Genomic DNA, 19,048 nt, shown 5'->3' on the forward strand with positions numbered 1-19,048 from the left:
AGGAGAGCGGCTGAAGGGTTATCGCAAAAATGGATGACAAACTTGTGACTCAGCTTATCATAACTGATAACCAGCAATACAACTGACATTTCGGACTGGCTAACTATAGCTAAACCGTGAGGCCAATAGAGCAGCAAATTTCATGACTAATCACGCTCTGAATCTTGATTTAGGATTTCGCATTTTCTATGTTATAGATCCTACCCTTATCTCTTTCCAAACTCTCAAAAAATGGAGGGAATACATAAACCTATGATGCTGGGGTTTAAGAAAGGGAACAAAACCATCAACAGTAGAATTCGATTATTTCGTCTGGAATACTTTTTGTGTCACTAAGATGAGAATTTCTTCAGGATTGCTTGGTTTTGGAGAATGATTTGACTGTTTAAATGTCTGCGTTGCTAGTTGTGAACTATCGAAACAAATCTATCGAAACAAACGAGGTAGCTTATCAGGCAGAAGAAAATATAAGGCCAACCATTACCTATAAAAACTCGAAAAAACATAACCTTTTTTTTCACATCTAGAATAGAATCAACATAATATATGCTGCCCCGCCAACATTAAACAACAATGCAAAATACTGAAAAGTCATTTTACAGATTCCTCTGAATGAAGTCCCAGATCCTTTCTTCCATGTATAGTCGATCTCTATGCCGTCGTGGCATGTGACGCTCATCTGGGAAAATTAATAGCTCATATGGTTTTCGAGCAGCCACAAGGGCATTGACGAGCCTTGCAGTGTGCCTAAAATGAACATTCTCATCAATCATTCCATGCACAAGCAGTAAGCGTCCTTTCATCTTGTGCACATGGTGCATCACAGAACTGCTTTCATAGGTAGATTCGTTCTCAGATGGCAATCCCATGAACTTCTCCGTGTAGAATGTGTCATAACCGTCCCATGAAGTGACAGGGGCACCAGCCACAGCACACTTGAATGCAGCAGGATATCGGGCAAGGGTCATGGCAGAGAGATATCCACCATAGCTCCAACCATATAAACCGATGTTGCCAGCTTTAGCGAGCCCTTGTTTGATGAGCCACTCAGCTCCAGTAACCTGATCATCAGCATCAGTTTGACCAAGATTGTGTTTTGCATGACTTTCAAACTTCAGCCCCCTTCTAGCAGTCCCTCTATTATCTAACTGTAAGCAGGAAAAGCAATACTCAATTAGAAAGTGATGAGGCAATAGTCAAGTTTTTCATACTGGATAGACAAGAATAACGTGTGATTGAATATATTTCTTCATATAACAGATGTTCCAGGATGTTTAGATCTGTCAACATTTTCAATGTGTTACTATAAGATCAGTTTTGTATTTCAATCATGTTATCACCAAGCTTCTCATGCAGATACGAGGCAAACAATCCAGCGGTCCTAATTTAACCTTGTCTTCATAACTCAAAGGTACGAGGATTAGAAGAAAATATAGTGCAACTAAATATTGGACAAGGCTCCTTCATGCTGTTGCGTTTGGATCATATGAAACGAGAAACAAAACATTAAACATTTAGAGGCAACCATACAGCCAGACCAAAAGCAAATTCAGGTACTGACCTTCCAAACTAAGATGCCTTGATTTCGCAAATATTGTGCTCTCATGTCAATTGTATGAACCCAAGAATTACAAACAAGTTGTACACTCGGACCACCATATACACTGATCATGGTTTTGTAAGGTGGAGGCCCAAATCGTGATACATCAGGCTTATATAGAACCCCAAACAAGGGAGTACCATCTTTAGCCTGTATTTCAACTATCTCTGGCGTCTCGAGCTGAAGCTTTTTGAATCTTGGATTTGTAAATTGCTGCTCAAACAAAGGCTTGATCGTACTTCCATCTTTTAATGAACAGAGTAACACCCTCGGAGGACAATCAAGGGACTCATGGATATCAATAAACCTTTGCATACGATGATCAAGGACCACAATGTGCTTTCCCTTGCTGGGGGTAAGTCTGACAGGGGGCTGTGGTGGTTGACCTCCATCCCCGAACACTTTAGAACAGTATAAGTTGGATTCCATTGGCCCATCTAAGGTCCCAGTGAAATATATTAGACCTGTAGCCTCATTCACTCCAGCAATTTGGTCAACCATCCATTCACCTTCAGTTATCGGTCCCAAACAAGTCCCATTTACATCATGAAGATAAAGATGCCTAAATCCTGTTTTCTCACTAGCCCAGATAAATCCCCCAGAAAACTTGGTAATTCCTTTTTCAAGAGGTGTGAAACAGTCATGTAAATTGATCCATGTGTTGTTTTCTTCCACTAATAGGGTTTTCCTTTGGCCATTTCTAATATCAAATTTTAGGATCTTAATTTTGGTGTGGTACCTGTTCAATACCTGAGCAGTAAGAATGTTTCCATGCATCCAATTGACTCTTGCCAAGTATTCTTCCTCATCGTTTTGCTGATCCATTCCTCCACATTGAAGATCCATCCAAGTAGCGGAACCTCCAGCTACTGAAACAACCCCCAGGCGAACTTCTGCATTTGAAGCTCCAGCAAATGGATAAGGATGGTCTTCCTGTGCCTCTAAGCCAACTGAGCTTTTACCTTGATGCATAATTCTAAAAAGTGGTATTCCAGAATAATCAACTTCAGTGAAAGCAATATATTTACTATCTAGTGACCACCAATATCCAGTTTTCCTATCCATCTCCTCCTGCAATCAGAAAGCTATAAAACATGAGGAAAATGTTAATTATGCTTACATTGACAAAAGGAAAAAAGAAAAGTTTCAGAATCTAGTTATAATCTAAATTGGACAGTGCAAAACGTGGAAAGACTACTAGGAGACAATGTCCCCAATAATAATTTGCGGATGCACATAAAGAAGGTACAATTGTAAGTGAAATCTCACCTGAGCGATATATTCAGCAAGGCCATGAATCTGCAGCGCAAAAAAGAATGTCATGTTTCCAAAATTTAAAAAAAAAAAAATGTCAGGAAGTAGCAAAGTTTAATATATTAGAAATGAAACTAATATTCATATTCAATAATACAATCTGGTAAAGGTTCAAAAACTAATAAGTAGAAGCCAAAAGGCAAGGGGTGATTTTGAGCAATTAAGCTCTTTAAAATTCTCATCTAATTCTAATTTTATTTTCAAAACTAAATAAGAAATTTAAGGGGGGGAAAAAAAAAAAAAACAGCCACAGAAGCGTGAAAGAGATTGTTCCATATGGCGTATAGCAAGCTAATAAACAATCCATTGACAAATTTTCATGATCCAGGCCAAAGGAAGGGGGGGGGGGGGAAAGCCTTAACAATATTAACCAGTAGAATGCACAATAAAAGAATACAGCTTACAGCATACAAGATGCATCTGCTTTGAAGTAGCAGGGATTGGATATCATTAGGTTTTAGCTAGAAAGGTTAGTTCAGACTACTCAGATTGATAGCGCACTGAGGAATCAATTCCCTCATAGGACTCACACGTGGTGATTTTTTTTGGGGGGGGGGGGGGGAGAAGGTACTGAAAAAGCTTCTGGAACTCACCAAACTATTTTCCTTGGCACCATGTGTCAACTGCTTAAGTTCATTAGTAAACATATCCAAAACATGCAACTCAGAATCTCTTACATAAGCAAGCATTGATCCATCAGGGGATAGATGTGGATCAATAATTGGTGAATCTGGTACACTCGGAAGCTTCAGCTTTGTTTCTGAATAGAAAATATCGTGGATATAAACCTGATCATAATGCCCATCAAAATAGTTGCGGTTAGATAGAATTTGGATATATATAAATATATACACACTCCTCCAGTTCTTAAAATAAGACTTAACTAAAGAGTTGATGTTAGTCCTATATGTAAGACCTGATTCGCATGTTTATCAATTTTTTCCCAAATTAATCTTATTGATATTCCCTCAACAATAATCAAGTAGGAGAGGGAGGAAAGGAATTAAGAAAGAAGTTTAGGGTGTTTTAGAAAAAATATATCATATTAACTAATTTAACTAACCTCCTTAATCCACTCAAATTAGTTAATTAGATCTTATATTAAAGACTAGAGGAGTATATATATAGTTATATATAGGCCTAACAACATTCTAATGTGTCAGAGGTGGCATAAGGCAGCTGGATAATGAATGATATAATGTAAAACTTGCCGTAGCTGGCAATGCCTCAAACATCAAGTACAAGAAGCTCAAGTCTTAATAAAGATGAAGTGGCAGAAAATTAATTCAAGACAGATATGAAGGGTTTCACACCCACTCACAAATGGCAATTAGATGCGTTTAAGCTTTCAACTATATCAGATATTAGAGCAATATGGTATCCTTCATCAGAAGCGAGCATTCAATGGTCTAATTCATGAATTCATATGAAATATCCTGACTTTTGACCTATGGCTTGTGTCAAGCAAACAGTATTACAAGGGGAGCGACACATCACTTCAAACATGCGATGGCACACCAGTAGCAGCATGGTGGCATTCCCAGTGTAAAAGAGCATTGATGAGTATGTGTTTTTATTGTGTTCCTACCAACTGAATTATTAGGGTGAAACATCTAATAAGAATATCTATAACTGCTTTTGCTTTTCTGAATAAAACCATGCCCAATAAATTTCAAATAATTACTTTTCTTTCACCTCTAATGCAGAAGAGTCTTTGCACGCATTGTACTCGACAACACATCCAATTAGCAGTTTTACCCTTTAAAAAATGTGTTTCAAAATGTGCAGCAGAGAATAATAAGAAAAATTTCATCATAGATATTTGAGGGATGGAAGGACTAACCCCCGCAGGCAACGGGACCATAATTGCTTTCTTTCTGGGGTTTGTTGTCTTCACCCATTCATACCGAGTCACTCCTAACCCACGCTCCCTCAACCTCTCCCTTCTTAACTTCTCTTCTGAGGATATATTACTCTCATCAAGCCCCCCATCGGGGGGACTGAATATCAAATCTTGTTCAGATGTCTTTAGATCAACAATAAAAACCTTCCTATTCAACGTTTGATCAGGACTAAACAGATAAGCAATAAAATTATCATCAGGACTGAAACTTATTGAAGATGGAACCACACAGCCAGGCAATGGGTATTGCACTATCTCTTCAATGGGCAAAAAGACGCTGTCATCAAAATTTTGCACATCAGTCGAATCTGTCACAGGCATTTTGGCAGACGGCAATCTGGAATGCTTCAGCTTCCTCTTCTTTTTCTCATCAGTTGATTGCATTACAAACACCAACAGGTGTAAGATTCAACTACAACGGAGCATGACTATGACAGCATTCCTGTAAAAAGAAATAATTCAACTATAATTTTTACCCCTAAGACAAGCAGGCTAGTGAGCAACATTGCCACCCAGGTTTGACTGCACAAATTATGACAAATAAAATGAAAGCATTTTTCAGCGCTCAATTACGGAGATGAATTCCTCTACGATTGAGCATGACATAATACAATATTTAATTGCAAGATTATGAGATTTTCAAATTTTCTTCCCATCAGTTCACATGAAGAGGCATAAGCTTATTATAAATTGTATCTGCGTTCTGAATCCAAATACTATATAATTTTAATTATGCCCCAACTTTACACCTCATTCTAGAAAAGAAAAGGCAAAAAGAACGGCAAATGTTGCATTTGAAAGAGACGGAATCGCATTAACAGAAGAAGTTTGAGCTTCAAGTTAATATTAATTTAATGCAGCAAATAAAATTCAAACGAAAGGCTGGATTTCGTCAAACAATCGGGTTCTCTTCATAAGAACGCCAAAAGATTTAAATTTAACAATCCATAAGTGCTCATCTCATAATCTGCTACTCCAACAATTTTCAACCAATTCCTTCAACAAAATAATGATAATGATAATAATTTGGAAGAATTGTTTGGAAGCAATAATCAAATACAAGCATGAGCAGAACCATTTCAAAATGACAACAGAGAGCCTTATCAATAATCGCTACCTTCGCAGAAATTCCACACATGAGCTCTAACACAACTCTCAAAATTCTGTGTCCAATTGGATCCAATCGCAAACAATGGAATACAATGAAATAACATTCAAGAAAAATATAACAACATTAATTAGAGTTTACTAAAAGCTAACCCGGTTTCTTCATCAAGTATGGTGAATAGAATCTAACCTGGGCAGAAGATAGAAACGTTTTGCCATGAAAAAACGAAGAAACGTCAATCTGATTACTATTCTTACTGCTAGTTGAAGCGAATAGGTTTTGTGGGAGCAAATCAAAATTTATACAGAAATTGAGATTTCTGAAACTGAAAAGCTCGAGAGAGCACCAAGCACTTCACTCCGATAGATAGGTAAAAGAGGACAAAATAAGAAAGGACCCAACCTGGATTTTGTTGTATTTGTGTAGTAAGATGAATAAATGTTTTGGATTTTATTCAGTTATAGAAAATAAATTTTTTAAAAAATGAAATAATAAAATTGATCAAGCTTCTCTGTTGTCACGCTCATATCATATACGCGCTAAAAGCTTCCGTGAAGTAACAGAAGTTGAATGGAGTGGTCACGGTCTAATTTAAGTTATAATGCTGTTTCTTTTAATGAAGTAACATTAATATAGGGCAAAAGTTTACCATCACCCGGCTATTTTATGTTATACTACCTCTGGTCTTAGTTATAAGAGCTAATTAGTTAATTTGAGAAAATTAATAAAATAAATTAAATTAGTTATTTATAATAAATAGATATTGTCTTTCTTAAAATATCATTACTAATCAAGTGTGTTGGCTAGAACTACTATTATTAGAAGGACTATCTAGAAAAAAATGTATAAATATGAGAGACAAAGTGGATTGGAGTCTTATAATTAGAACCAAATTAAAAGTCAAACGAGATTTTATATTAAGGACCGGAGGTAGTATGATGGATCGGTATACTAATCTTTTTTTTTTTTAATGTATCAACCACTGCATACACTAAAAATAAGCTTCTTTTTTTTTTTTTACCAGCACACTAAAAATGAGATGAGGGCGTTGGATGTTCCCAAAAAAAAAAAAGATTGCGATACACATTTTTCCGCTAATATATTGATGTTTATTCGGTGCCGAAAAAATTGTTTGTAAATATTAAATAGTGAGCTAAATACGTTGTCTTCACCTGCATCATTCAAGGACAACGACACCTAACTACTGGTTTTTAATAATTATACTCATTATTAATAAGAGCCGTGGATTTTTAAGGCTGGTTTCTTAAATTTATTTTTTGTAAAATGAAGTACTTACCTAATATGGAGAAACGCATTCATGTACAAGTACCTTTTTGTGACATAAATGAAGAATGACAAATTCAATTTTGCTTATAAATCATCAGCATCAATACACGTCCAATCTTGGTGAACAAAACGGTCTGTGAGATGGACCCACACGTTAATAGAAATAATTAAGGAAAATTAATTAATTTACTTGAATCATATCAATATGATATATTTGCCAAGTTCAGGTGCTCAGTCTATTTTAGTCATATTAAGATGGGGTACAGCAAACAGCCAAAATTATGGATTTAATTTTACGGGGGCTCACAAAAAGAAAAAAAAAAAAAAACCGTATTTCCAGGTACCCAACCGTCGTGAGTCCCGGCTCATTAATCTTTACTAATCTACTACAATGTGGTGACAGTTCGAATTGTCGTTAGGAGAATAGAAGACATGTCCACTTTCAGTGTTTAACAGTACTGCGAATAAAATTATTTTCAAGAAAAAGGCATATGTACTTGTTAAAAAAATTCACTTACCTTACCAGAAAAAATCGACTTAAAATCATTAGTAAAAAGCATAACATTAAACCTTAAGGGTTTTTTATCCTCCCAAGTACAGACGTCTTTTTTATTATATGCAAGTTTATTTGAGATACTATCGCAAATTAAATATGAAATTCTCTTCAAATAATAGAACCCTCATAGATCCAACTCATGCATCCAGTTTTTTTTTTTAAAAAAAAATATGCGACTAAAAATCAAACATGTATAGTTTGGCCCATAAAACAAATCATGGATCAATTTACGCTCCTGATCACTAACCTGCATTAGGCCGTACCCCACCTTGCCCCTTGAGATGAGCCAATATCAATACGATAATTTGATAAAGTGATGGTTACATATTTCCGATGAGTTACTATTTCTGATCCTAATTATAAGAGCCAGTTGACTAATTTAAAGGGATTAAGGAAGTAAATTGAGTTAGTTATTTGTCCTAAATAGGTACTGTCTTTCCTAAAATATCTTTGCTAATCAAGTGTATTGTCCAGAACTATCATTGTTAGAAAGGCTATTTTGGAAAAAAATGTATAAATATGAGAGACAAAGTAAATTGGAGTCTTATATTTAAAACCAAAATAAAAACCAAACAGAATCTCATATTAAGGACCAGAGGTAGTATTATTTTATCATACGAGAAAAGGCTGAAGGCCTTTACAAACGGGACATTAAAGAAAAATCACATGACATTAACTGAAAAGTTCATGTTTATTAACACTCAAAGCTCGATCCTCTATGCATCATCTATATACATATAAGAATATAATAATTGTCCTAAGGTGGCATTACATCTTCTCAAGAGGCTAAAAAACTGCCATGAATGTTGGTCAAAAAAGGTCTCTGCAAAGAACTCCCATCTTCCCCGCATGCTGCATCATGCCACGTGTTGCCACAGAAAAATATCTACTTGAAAAAAATGCTATGTAGTTTAGATGCATAGTAAAATACGAACAGCAGGGGAAATTGATCATAATCATCAATGTTTCCAGTACTGAAGACGGTTTCGTGATAGCTCTGGAATCTTAGGACGTAACATTGTTCAGTGTACGAGTCAAACCGCCCTCGTACGAATCCGATACTGCAAACCATTAAAAGCAAGAAGGTTGATCAACCTTGGTCGTCTTCTGCTCTCCCGGATGCAGGATAGCGTACGACAGCCTTGCATTAGAAGAACAAAACCATTGCACCACACCATTTATTAGACGGCGAGATAGATTCAGTGACATGCTGAAGCAAGGCTTACTTGATAGATATATCAGATAGCTTCATGAGATTGCAAGTTTCACAGGTAAAACTCATCACCACCCAGGAAAGGTCTCGCCTTATAATCAGCACTAACCATTCCTGGAGACAAAAGCAACCCCAGTAAAACCTGTAAATCTCACGTTTCTAAGTCATCCACATCTGATTTTTCAATAAAGCTGGGAAATGCCAAGGTTATGTCCCTGCAAAATGAGAAGACATGCATTAATATAACGCACTATGTCGTCCATGCGAAAAATGGATACAATGACGAAGAAATGATACCCACTTTAGATATGGTAGGGTCATGTTCTTCAATAAAGATGGATATTTGAACGCAAATTCTTTCCATTCGTCTTGATCAATCTTTCCATCACCTTTTGTATCAGCATCGTTAAATGTCTGCAGAAAATGCAACAAAAATTTATTAAATCTGGTTTAAAGGAGACCCGAAGGTAACAGTATGTGCGTATGTATTTAATATATAGACAGATATATAGATGCATAGATATATAGACATAGACACACACAAGGATACGAGTATGCACCTTATCCACTATGGTTTCGATGACGTCATCAGAAAGTATGAGCTCAGATTCATGCAGTATTGCTGATATCATCTCTTTCAGCTGCAGATAAACATTACCATAAGCAGAGAAAGTAAAAGATAGATCCAAATCTCCAATTTATAATGAGCATATGCGCACAAGATTGGCACAGCCAAACCTTCATACCTCCTCTCGTTCAATATACCCTGTCTGCCTCAGATCATACAACCTAAAAGCAACTGCAAAATAGTTACCCCAGTTTAATAGACGATAAAGTAAATTGGCAGATAACTAAAAACCACTCATGGAATCAAATAAGAAATATAAAAGCATAAAATTCTTGCAAATAGACTAATAGAGGAAAAAGCAAAAGCATGCATGAAATCTATTATAGGAAAATAATTCTTACATTTGATTTTGTCTTCTATTGGTGCATTTGGGTGAAAAACACCTAGTGATCGCACAAATTCCCCAAACTCAATAACCCCATTGCGCTTGAGATCAAATAAATCGAAAATCTATCAAGAAGTCACAAGCATAGGTGTGGGTTAGACCATTAGAATAGACAGTACAAGTGCCAATCTAGATAAGCTACTAGCTAGGTTATTATGAATTCAGTGTCTAGTGGATATTAGCTTATAAACACTTCATAAAAGTAAACATTTCTAAACCACTTCAGATAACAAACTAAATTTTAAAGTCCTCAAGAACGTCATTAAGGTCAAATGATTCATGAACTATAGAGCAAGGGTCAGATTGACTCACCCTGTCAGCAAACAGATTCCTTCTGTTTCTATTCTTGAAAAGTGCAAGCTGAAATTCTTCCTGGATGAAAAAATGATTTGTAAGGTAGCTATCTAACAGATATTAAAAATCAAGTTCACGTCATCTTACTGAAAGCAGGATGAAAACTTACGAGCACTCAACTAACCTTGTGAATGAGTCCATCTTGAATAATTGAGTTGCTTAATTTCTGAAAGAGCTGATGTAAGGCCTCTACTTCACTTACAGAAACTGTGAATAAGGAAAGATAGATGCAGCACTCTTTTAATAAAGCTTACCCATAAGAGCATTGAGTTATTAAATGATGAGTTGCAGGGAAACCCCCAAAATATTAATACCAGTCGCATTATAGGACAAATGAGTGAACATGATACAGTATATCAAAGTAAAGGAAACAGAAGCACCAGTGCTATCTTACTTTGAAACCATTAACTTATGACTTATCAATTGTTAGAAGTCAGCTATCAGTGCATGAATTGTAACTGAAAGGACCATGCAAAACAAATTCAAGTTAAACAGAAGTTTTAAACTATCCATTTATCAAAATGAATTTAGGGATGCACTGCAATAAAATATTGGCATTTTGTGTAATGGACTCATAAAATCATGATCACAAGATCCTTATACCACCAATCAAAAAGCAAAGAAAATTCAAACAGCAATAATCCAGTTTGATGAAGGATACTTACAAGGTGTCTCAGCAGCAAGAATGATGGGATCCTCATAACTAGGTGATTTAGCTACCTTCGAACTACGGCAACCCATCAAACAGATCAAAAATTAACTTCCCAATTTCCTGAAAAGCAACCGGTTCATTTAGACCAAACCACAAGAAGAAGACCAGGCTACGGAGAAGATAAAAGAATAATGAAAGTTTCAACTTTCAAGCTATCCTGCTTACAACCATGCCGTGATAAGAGGTTACATACGACCAAATCACAAGTAAATTATAAGCCAGATCTCCCATGATTATTACCGTGACGAAAAATGCTAGAGTAAGGTCACAGAAACGGATTACATAATGTTGTTGATTTTAATAACAGTCTTAACTACTGCTCCATGAAAACAACTCACGGAACTATGGAAACTGCATATCAGTTTGTCTCCCGCAGATAATTACAAGCATTATTTAAACATGAGCACATCCTATCTAATTACAAACATCAGCACAAATAACTCATTTAAAATATTGCTATTTTTGGTTCTAAAGGGATCAATTCAACCATGGATCAAGAAATCACCACCAATTGCATCTATATGTAGGCAAACAACATAGTCACAAACAACTGACATATAGCACAGAAGAGTTCAAAAAAACGACGGAGAATTATCTCAATGGGTATTGCTTGTATCAACAAGCCTTTGACTTTTAGTTAAGGCAACAGCCTGGTTAGCTTACAAGAAACCATCGCATCGACATGCGGCATTCGCCGAAAGGATTGGAAGTAAACGCGGAGATACAGGGAACAAGAGAAGGATATTGGCAAGAAAAAAGGAAAGGAAAAGGTGTGTGGAATTTGTGGAACCTCATTCTGCTTCTTGATATTTTCTCCTTTTTCTCTCTACCACCCTACCACTTTTCTACATCTTGCCAGCTTCATTTGACCATTTATTTCTACCCAGTACCTCAATCCAAAATAACCATTTACGAATTGTATTCAGTGATAATAATTGCCTTGAATTTTATCCTATTACTAGTTAGCATTACAACATACTAATCAGTGTCTTTTCTTTGGCCAAAACATACTAATCAGTTAAGATCAAATCAATGGTACTCCTCCGGTCCTTATTATAAGACCCAATTTGACTTTTATTTGGTCCTAATTATAAGACCCAATCCATTTTCTTTATATTTATGCATTTTTTCCAAGATAATCCTTCTAATAATGATAGTTTTAGCCAATATACTTAATTAGCAAGGATATTTTAGGAATAACAACACTTATTTATTATAAATAACCAACTTAACTTACTTCCTTAATCTCCTCAATAAGTCAATTGGGTCTTATAATTAGGACAGGAGTATCATTTTTCAAAAAACTTAAATTTAAAATAGTAATAAGAATATGATATATTCCTCCGTGCAATGGTATTGTATTTAGGACTGGAAGAGTATTTATAATAATCAAATTTACAATTCAGTGAAATTACAAGAATAAAAAATATGACTTAAAAATTTTCTTAGATCGGACAAAAATGTAAAAGAATTTAAAATATATATAACTTGCAGTTCGTGGAAAATTTAAAATAATGATAACCAATATTAGACGTGATTAATCCTAATTTTCTCTTTATTTGTTTGTATATTTATTTTTCAATATAATATAAAAATGATGAAAGGAGCCTGAACATCTTTAAAGTCTCACAGCTCGTTTTTTATTATTTTTTTAACCTGATTTTCACTGCTCTTTTAGAAAAGAACCTAAAAGGAGAGAAAGGGAGAAAGAAGGAAAAAGAAAAGAAAGCCTTAATTCCTGTGCGTGTCCATTCTTTAAGAAATAACTCACGAAATAACAGTACAACACAACTTTTGTTTCCCTTTCCGCGGAAAGCAAGCGGAATCACTCCACCGGAGGAGGAGGAACGCGAATAAATAAACATCGGTACGACATCATTTACGATAAAAATTCATCCATTCCACAATTTACGCGCAGGCGCACAATGGAACAGACATATTATAGAGAGGAAGAGGGAGAGAGAGACTGACCTGTCTGTGACTCTTCGAGGGTTCCGTTCAACTTGTAGAGACGAAGGTCGAAGATGAGAGAGCACCAGAGCGAAATCAAAGCTTGACGTATATTTGCAATTTATAGAAAGAAATGAGAAGGAGAAAAGTTGTTTGGAGACGTTGGATTAAAAACTGAGAAAGATAGATTTGTAAAATGGGAGAATGAGGAAAATAGATCCCAAGTAGAAGCGGAGACAGAAGCGTTCGCCTCCAGCCTCCCAAATTAACGCAATATATAATGGAAGGGAAGAGAAGAGGAGAGAGGGTGATGTCAGCGATATTTCCCCTCCATGAGTTTCAGCTGGTCCCAGGATGTATCCAATAAAGTTAGGTCTGGTCCCACTCCAACTCTCTGTCTCCCTATTATTTTCCGCGCTGAACAAAGAAATATATTTTTATAATTAAATGGGGGCGGTGTTTTTTAGCTGCAAAACAATTAATTGATTAAATTAAAGGAAAATTTGATAACTAAGTACTCAGAGAAAATTATATTTATTAAGAGAATCTTAAATGGTAGTCCATCTTACCCTTAATAGAAAACTATTTAATTAATTTAGATAAAATAAAGAAATTAAATCAATTAATTACAATAAACACAGCTTAGTCTTTCTAAAATATTGTTATATAATATAAAATTATATATCAGTTAGCTAAATAAGTTTAAAAAATATGGAAAAACAAAATAAATTAATACTTTATATTTTAAACTAAATCAATACTCAACTAAATGTTGTGTTAAAAATTAGGAGTAATTATTTAGAGGGATCAACTATTAAAATATAAATTTAAAAATACCAAAGCCCTTACATCTTTTAACAAGGATTCGAGCCTTTATTTATTACGTTGCAAAAAGTTAGCTCTTTAGGTTGGATCTAACCTTTTTCGGGGTAGTTGGAAAGCCTATTAAAAAACCAATATTGCATTGGTTTTACAAGATGAATTCATCGCCAACTCAGTGTGTAGCTTATCCAAAAGCTACTGCAAATTGCTTCTAACATCTTGGATAAAAATTAAACTACTACCTCTAGTTTTAATTATAAAAGCTAATTAACTAATTTGAAGAGCTTAAAAAAAATTAAATTAGTTATTTGTAATAAATATGTATTTTTTTCTAAAATATCGTTGCTAATCAAGTGTATTGGCTAGAACTACCATTGTTAGAAAGCTACATTGGAAAAAAATACATAAATATAAGAAACAAAGTGGATTGGGGTCTTATATTTAAGACTAAAATAAAAATTAAATAAGGTCTTATATTAAAAATCAGATGTAGTATAATGTTATAAGTAATTTTAGAGTATATGGATAAATATATAAAAAGAGTTCACGACCAGCATGAAAGAATTTTTTTAAGAAAAGTGTTTTTATCAGAAACCAAACGCCTTCCAGCTTGGGATTGAAGGTAGAAACGGGTTTCCGGATTCAGCTGTGACACCGAAGCGATGGGAATGGAAAGTCGATGCATATGCGTCCCTGCTTTGAGAGCAGCAGACCAAGAAAATCTGTGTCTTGTTATTTGTCACCTTTTATTTCCTGTTTCCCTTCTTTTCTTTTCTTTTCGTTTCTTTCCTTCTCCCTTTTCTGATTTCCCTCAAACCAACCACCAAATCCGTCAACTTCACTTCACTTTGTATCAAGTCTCAGCTTTTCTTCCACCAAACAAAACCCAACACTTCTCTTTTTTCCCTTCATAATGGTCACTGGTACCTGGTAAGCACCTTTTAATTGGAGGGCAGCTGTATTGCTGATGTTGTTTTCTTGCTCTGCTTATTCTTTTTTTTAAAATAAAAATTTTAATGAATTGAATATGAAGATCAGACAACCTTAAAAATCATTAATCAAATTTTGCTTTTAGAGCTATCGTCTTTGTAGACTCAAGTTTAATGTTATGAAAAATTTGTTTAAGTGGGTGATCACGGGTTTATTCTCATTTATAATTTATAATATTAATCTATGTGTGTCTATCCTTTTAATTTTTTTAAAGAAAATTGATTTTAATATTAACTAGGGTTATGAATTTTTTTATGGAAGAACTCTAATTTTGAGACAAACGAATTCAGGAAACAATCATTTTCGTCAACTTAGATTTCAGCTATTAAAAGCTACTATGAAAATAAGTGGTTATCAAAACTTGCTTTAAAGCGGGGGAAAAACACAGAGATGCACCGATAAGTTTTGTCGTAATCTTAAAAAAAAGAAAAGAGAGAAAGAAAGATAATGACAGTGTGAAAATTAGGTTCGCCAATGCAAATTGAGAAGAATCTTGCTCACTTTATAATGATAAAAGTGTCGAATCTTTAATTACGAAATGTAACTAAGGACATTATTGCTCTTGTTTTTCATCTGATTAACAGTTGGGTCATCATACTTTTTTTTTTTTTTCAAAGTCTGAGCGTCATCCCTGAATTGATTTTCATCTAATTAATTTAAAATTCTAAAAAAAAAAAAGAAATTTTGGTTCCAAATTCATGGTTCCTGAAAAAATAAAATATTTCCCACGTGTTTATGATGTGCAGCGCAAAATCACAATGACAGCTAGAATGATGAATGGGACCAAGAACAGCGCGCAGATGCTGTGGATAAAAAGCACTCTCGTGAAACCCGACATATTTGACGCTTAATTGGATTTTTTTTTCACTTGGTTAGATTTTTTAAGTATCTATTTAGGAATTTAATTTTTAATATTATCTCGGATCTTTAATATAACAGCTAGCTAAGTTAGTTATAAGATCCTATTTGACTTTTTATTTGGTCCTAATTATAAGACTCCAATCCATTTTGTCTCTTATATTTATGTATTTTTTTTCCAAGATAATCCTTCTAATAATGATAGTTTTAGCCAATATACTTAATTAGCAAATATATTTTAGGAATGACAACACTTATTTATTATAAATAACCAACTTAACTTACTTCCTTAATCTCCTCAAATAAGTCAATTGAGTCTTATAATTAGGACCGGAGGAGTATTATTTTTTCTAAAATATTTTTACTAATTAAATATATTAACTAGAATTACTATTATTATAAAGATTACTATGAAAAAAAAAATAAATAAGAGAGATAAAATATATTAAAATTTTATAATTATAACTAAAATAAAAATTAAATAAATTTTTATATTAAAAATCAGAGATAATATTACGTATAGAAAGTATCTCATTACTAATACTACAACTTTTTTAAGAGAAATTACGGTGCGTTGCTGCTGTCTGTCGGAAGTGTGGTTTTAAGGGGACATCTTAATTCATAGTGTATTTAGTATTTTGTCGTACTACTATTTTTATAAAAGATCTCAAAAGTCTAAAGTCCTGCGTGACAATCTTGACTTTTCCCACGCGCGCCTCGCAGCTGAGTCAGAGCAAACAGGCTTATCCACTTCTGACTTCCCTCGCGCTCCCTCGTGGCCTTCTAACTCATTTGGTGAGGGTATGTTTGGCTCAATTTAAAAAAAAAAAAAAAAGAGAAAAAAGAAGAAAAAGAAGAAGGAAGGAGATGGATTTTAATAAAGAGAGATAAATGGCATTCACATGCCGTGGGATGAGATACCCCCTCCTCTTTGTTTTTTAAAATTTTTGTTTATTTTTGGCAGCACTTAAGATCATAAATTAATTAATTTTTAATATATTTAATATCTTGAAACATTTTTACAGTAACACCTAGTATTCTATGTTAATTATTTTTAGTGAATCTAACATTCTAAAATATTTTGCCAATAGCACCCAGTATGCTAAATTTACTAAAAAAATAATTAATTGAGGATACTGGGTGTCACTGAAAAAAATATTTCAAGACACTGAATACATTAAAATTTAATTAATTTGGGATACTGAATGTTACTGAAAAAGTAATTCAGGATGCTTAATTAACTAAAAAATAATTAACTTAAGATACTGCATCTTACTATAAAAATGCTTCAAGAGATTGAATGAATCAAAAGTTAATTAATTTAAAATATTAAGTGCTACTAAAGAAAATATTTTAAAATGTTAGATATAAGTTAACCCAGATAAAAATAAAAAAAAAGAATAAGAGGAGGAAGAGGAGGAGCAGGGGTATCTCATCCCCCAAACACCGCCGTTTGGGGGGATGAGCATGTTGTGCTCAGATATTCACTAAGCATAACATGTGAACCCGAGGTGGAGGTGAGAAGAAGAGAGATATTTTAATACTACTTTGTTTAGATTGATAAGAGGGGTTTTAATGTTACGTTGCTTTATTTGGTTCAAGAGAGAAAAAAGGAAAAAATATTTTTATATAGACAATTTTACTTTCATTTTATTTAACTTTTTTCCCCAAACATTTTAAAATATTTAATAAAATAGAATTATAAATGACATTTAATATATAAAATTATAATTTTATAATTATCAAAATTAAATAACTATAATTATAATAGACGACTAATATCTGACTGTACGAGATAAGTAGCATTGTTTTCTTTCTATGTGCGTCATCTTGTGTCAAAAAAAAAATTCTTTGCCATTGTAACTGGAATATTTTGCATTCATATATGTTATGTAAGATATAAAAAAGGTTTTTGCTATTTACAAATAATAAAAAATAAATAAAACTTATTTTTCATCATTCACACCATACAGCACTTTTTGTTAATAAAAGATTTTATTGAGACAAAAGAACGTTCAAAACTAAAAACAAGTTAATAGTGAGTAATAGAGACGTGGAAAAAATAAAAGAAGGCAGGGTATATTGGTTATGAAAAGGCGGAATATTACTACTATCCTCCAAATCCCCTCACTTTTAGAAGGGAGGGTTAGGAGGGGAGAAGAGATTTCCCCGATTCTCCTGCAGATTTTATAAAAGCCAAACAAAGGGAGGAAACCAAAATCCCTCTTTTTTTCTTCTTTCCTTTCTGAATCCCTCATACCAAACTAATTATAAATAGCGATGGTTTATTTTCAAATAATTAAGGCATTGAAGCTTCAAACAATAAAGACAAATTTAAACCATGGAATTATGGAAATCTAAGAAGAGATACTGCCAGAATGAAAAGATAGGTGGATTAACAAGACTATCTACTACTTGGCACTAATTAATCGCTTGATTTGATTTCTATCACTTCTAACCACCACGTCAGTCACTTCCGAACTTACTGATTATAATTTCGTCGCTGTGCCATCTACTTGTTTTGTACACCGGTTTTAATTATAAAATTTTATTTATAAACTATAAATAAAATCTTATAACTAAAATATGAGGTGGAATGTAGGTTTCATAGCCTGGTTTTGTTTCTACCTTTTAGAACAACAACCTTGGTTGAAAATTAATACAAATTCAAATTGTTCTATAATCACTGTAATGATAACGTGACGAACATTAGATGAAGGTAATAAAATATTAAAAAATTCATATTCTCTCTTTCTTTTTTAAATTTATGTTTTGAACAAATGATTAAATGTTATATTTGTACGTACAAAGTTCAGAAAAATGTCCCTAAAAATAAGTATAAAATAAAAGCTTTGATGTTTTTTTTTTTTGAAAATTTAATTTGACGCTTACTATTGTTTGTGAGGAGTTGCCTCTACTTGCCGGCGATGCCCAGGTGACGGAGATGAGAAAGCAGCGGAACCCATCCTCGTCTGCTTTTCTGGCGATTGATGGTTCCATTCTAATATTGTGCTTGGCGTGATATAATACTTCTTTCATACAAGACTTTTCATAGTGTATAATACTCATTGTATAATGTAAATTATAATACAAAATGAGTCTTATATTTAGGATCGGAGAAGTATATTATATTACTAAATAGGTTTTATATTTAAAACCGGATGAATATGTTATACATTAGCATTTATTTCATATTTTCTGTTTAATATTATAAAAAATCTGAAATACAATTCTATATACAAAAAAAAAATTTTAGTTATATTTTAGGAACCAAACCAGACTGTAATATCTCTTATCCTGAATATAAGAGTTATCTTACTAATTTGAATAGATTGAGAAAATAAGTTAAATTAGTTATTTGTAATAAA

At 33.6% G+C, this 19,048-nt stretch overlaps 2 protein-coding genes across 4 annotated transcripts; both read right to left on the minus strand.

Annotated features, from left to right (window-relative positions):
- Positions 1 to 480: 480 nt before the first annotated feature.
- On the minus strand, positions 481 to 6,339 carry LOC114745834 (dipeptidyl aminopeptidase 4). 3 transcript variants are annotated; one of them, XM_028934001.1, is made up of 7 exons: positions 6,115 to 6,339; positions 5,294 to 5,339; positions 4,758 to 5,229; positions 3,508 to 3,702; positions 2,870 to 2,899; positions 1,562 to 2,671; positions 481 to 1,148 (listed from the first exon to the last, which is right to left on the minus strand). In XM_028934001.1, exons 3-7 carry the CDS (start codon positions 5,199 to 5,201, stop codon positions 597 to 599), a joined length of 2,331 nt encoding a protein of 776 aa, XP_028789834.1. In that variant the 5' UTR covers positions 5,202 to 5,229; positions 5,294 to 5,339; positions 6,115 to 6,339; the 3' UTR covers positions 481 to 596. The 3 variants fall into 3 exon arrangements, with proteins under 3 accessions (XP_028789834.1, XP_028789832.1, XP_028789831.1); XM_028933999.1 differs by having other exon boundaries at positions 4,758 to 5,245; XM_028933998.1 differs by lacking the exon at positions 5,294 to 5,339 and having other exon boundaries at positions 4,758 to 5,259.
- Positions 6,340 to 8,419: 2,080 nt separating this feature from the next.
- LOC114745830 (calcineurin B-like protein 4) lies at positions 8,420 to 13,228 on the minus strand. The gene is made up of 9 exons (XM_028933990.1): positions 13,032 to 13,228; positions 11,014 to 11,120; positions 10,473 to 10,555; positions 10,307 to 10,366; positions 9,951 to 10,059; positions 9,728 to 9,780; positions 9,542 to 9,622; positions 9,283 to 9,395; positions 8,420 to 9,196 (listed from the first exon to the last, which is right to left on the minus strand). Exons 2-9 carry the CDS (start codon positions 11,087 to 11,089, stop codon positions 9,133 to 9,135), a joined length of 639 nt encoding a protein of 212 aa, XP_028789823.1. The 5' UTR covers positions 11,090 to 11,120; positions 13,032 to 13,228; the 3' UTR covers positions 8,420 to 9,132.
- Positions 13,229 to 19,048: the final 5,820 nt, after the last annotated feature.

Source organism: Neltuma alba, unplaced genomic scaffold (assembly GCF_004799145.2).
Source record: "Neltuma alba isolate B1F8T4 unplaced genomic scaffold, ASM479914v2 tig00004837_pilon, whole genome shotgun sequence".
Lineage (NCBI taxonomy): Eukaryota > Viridiplantae > Streptophyta > Magnoliopsida > Fabales > Fabaceae > Neltuma > Neltuma alba.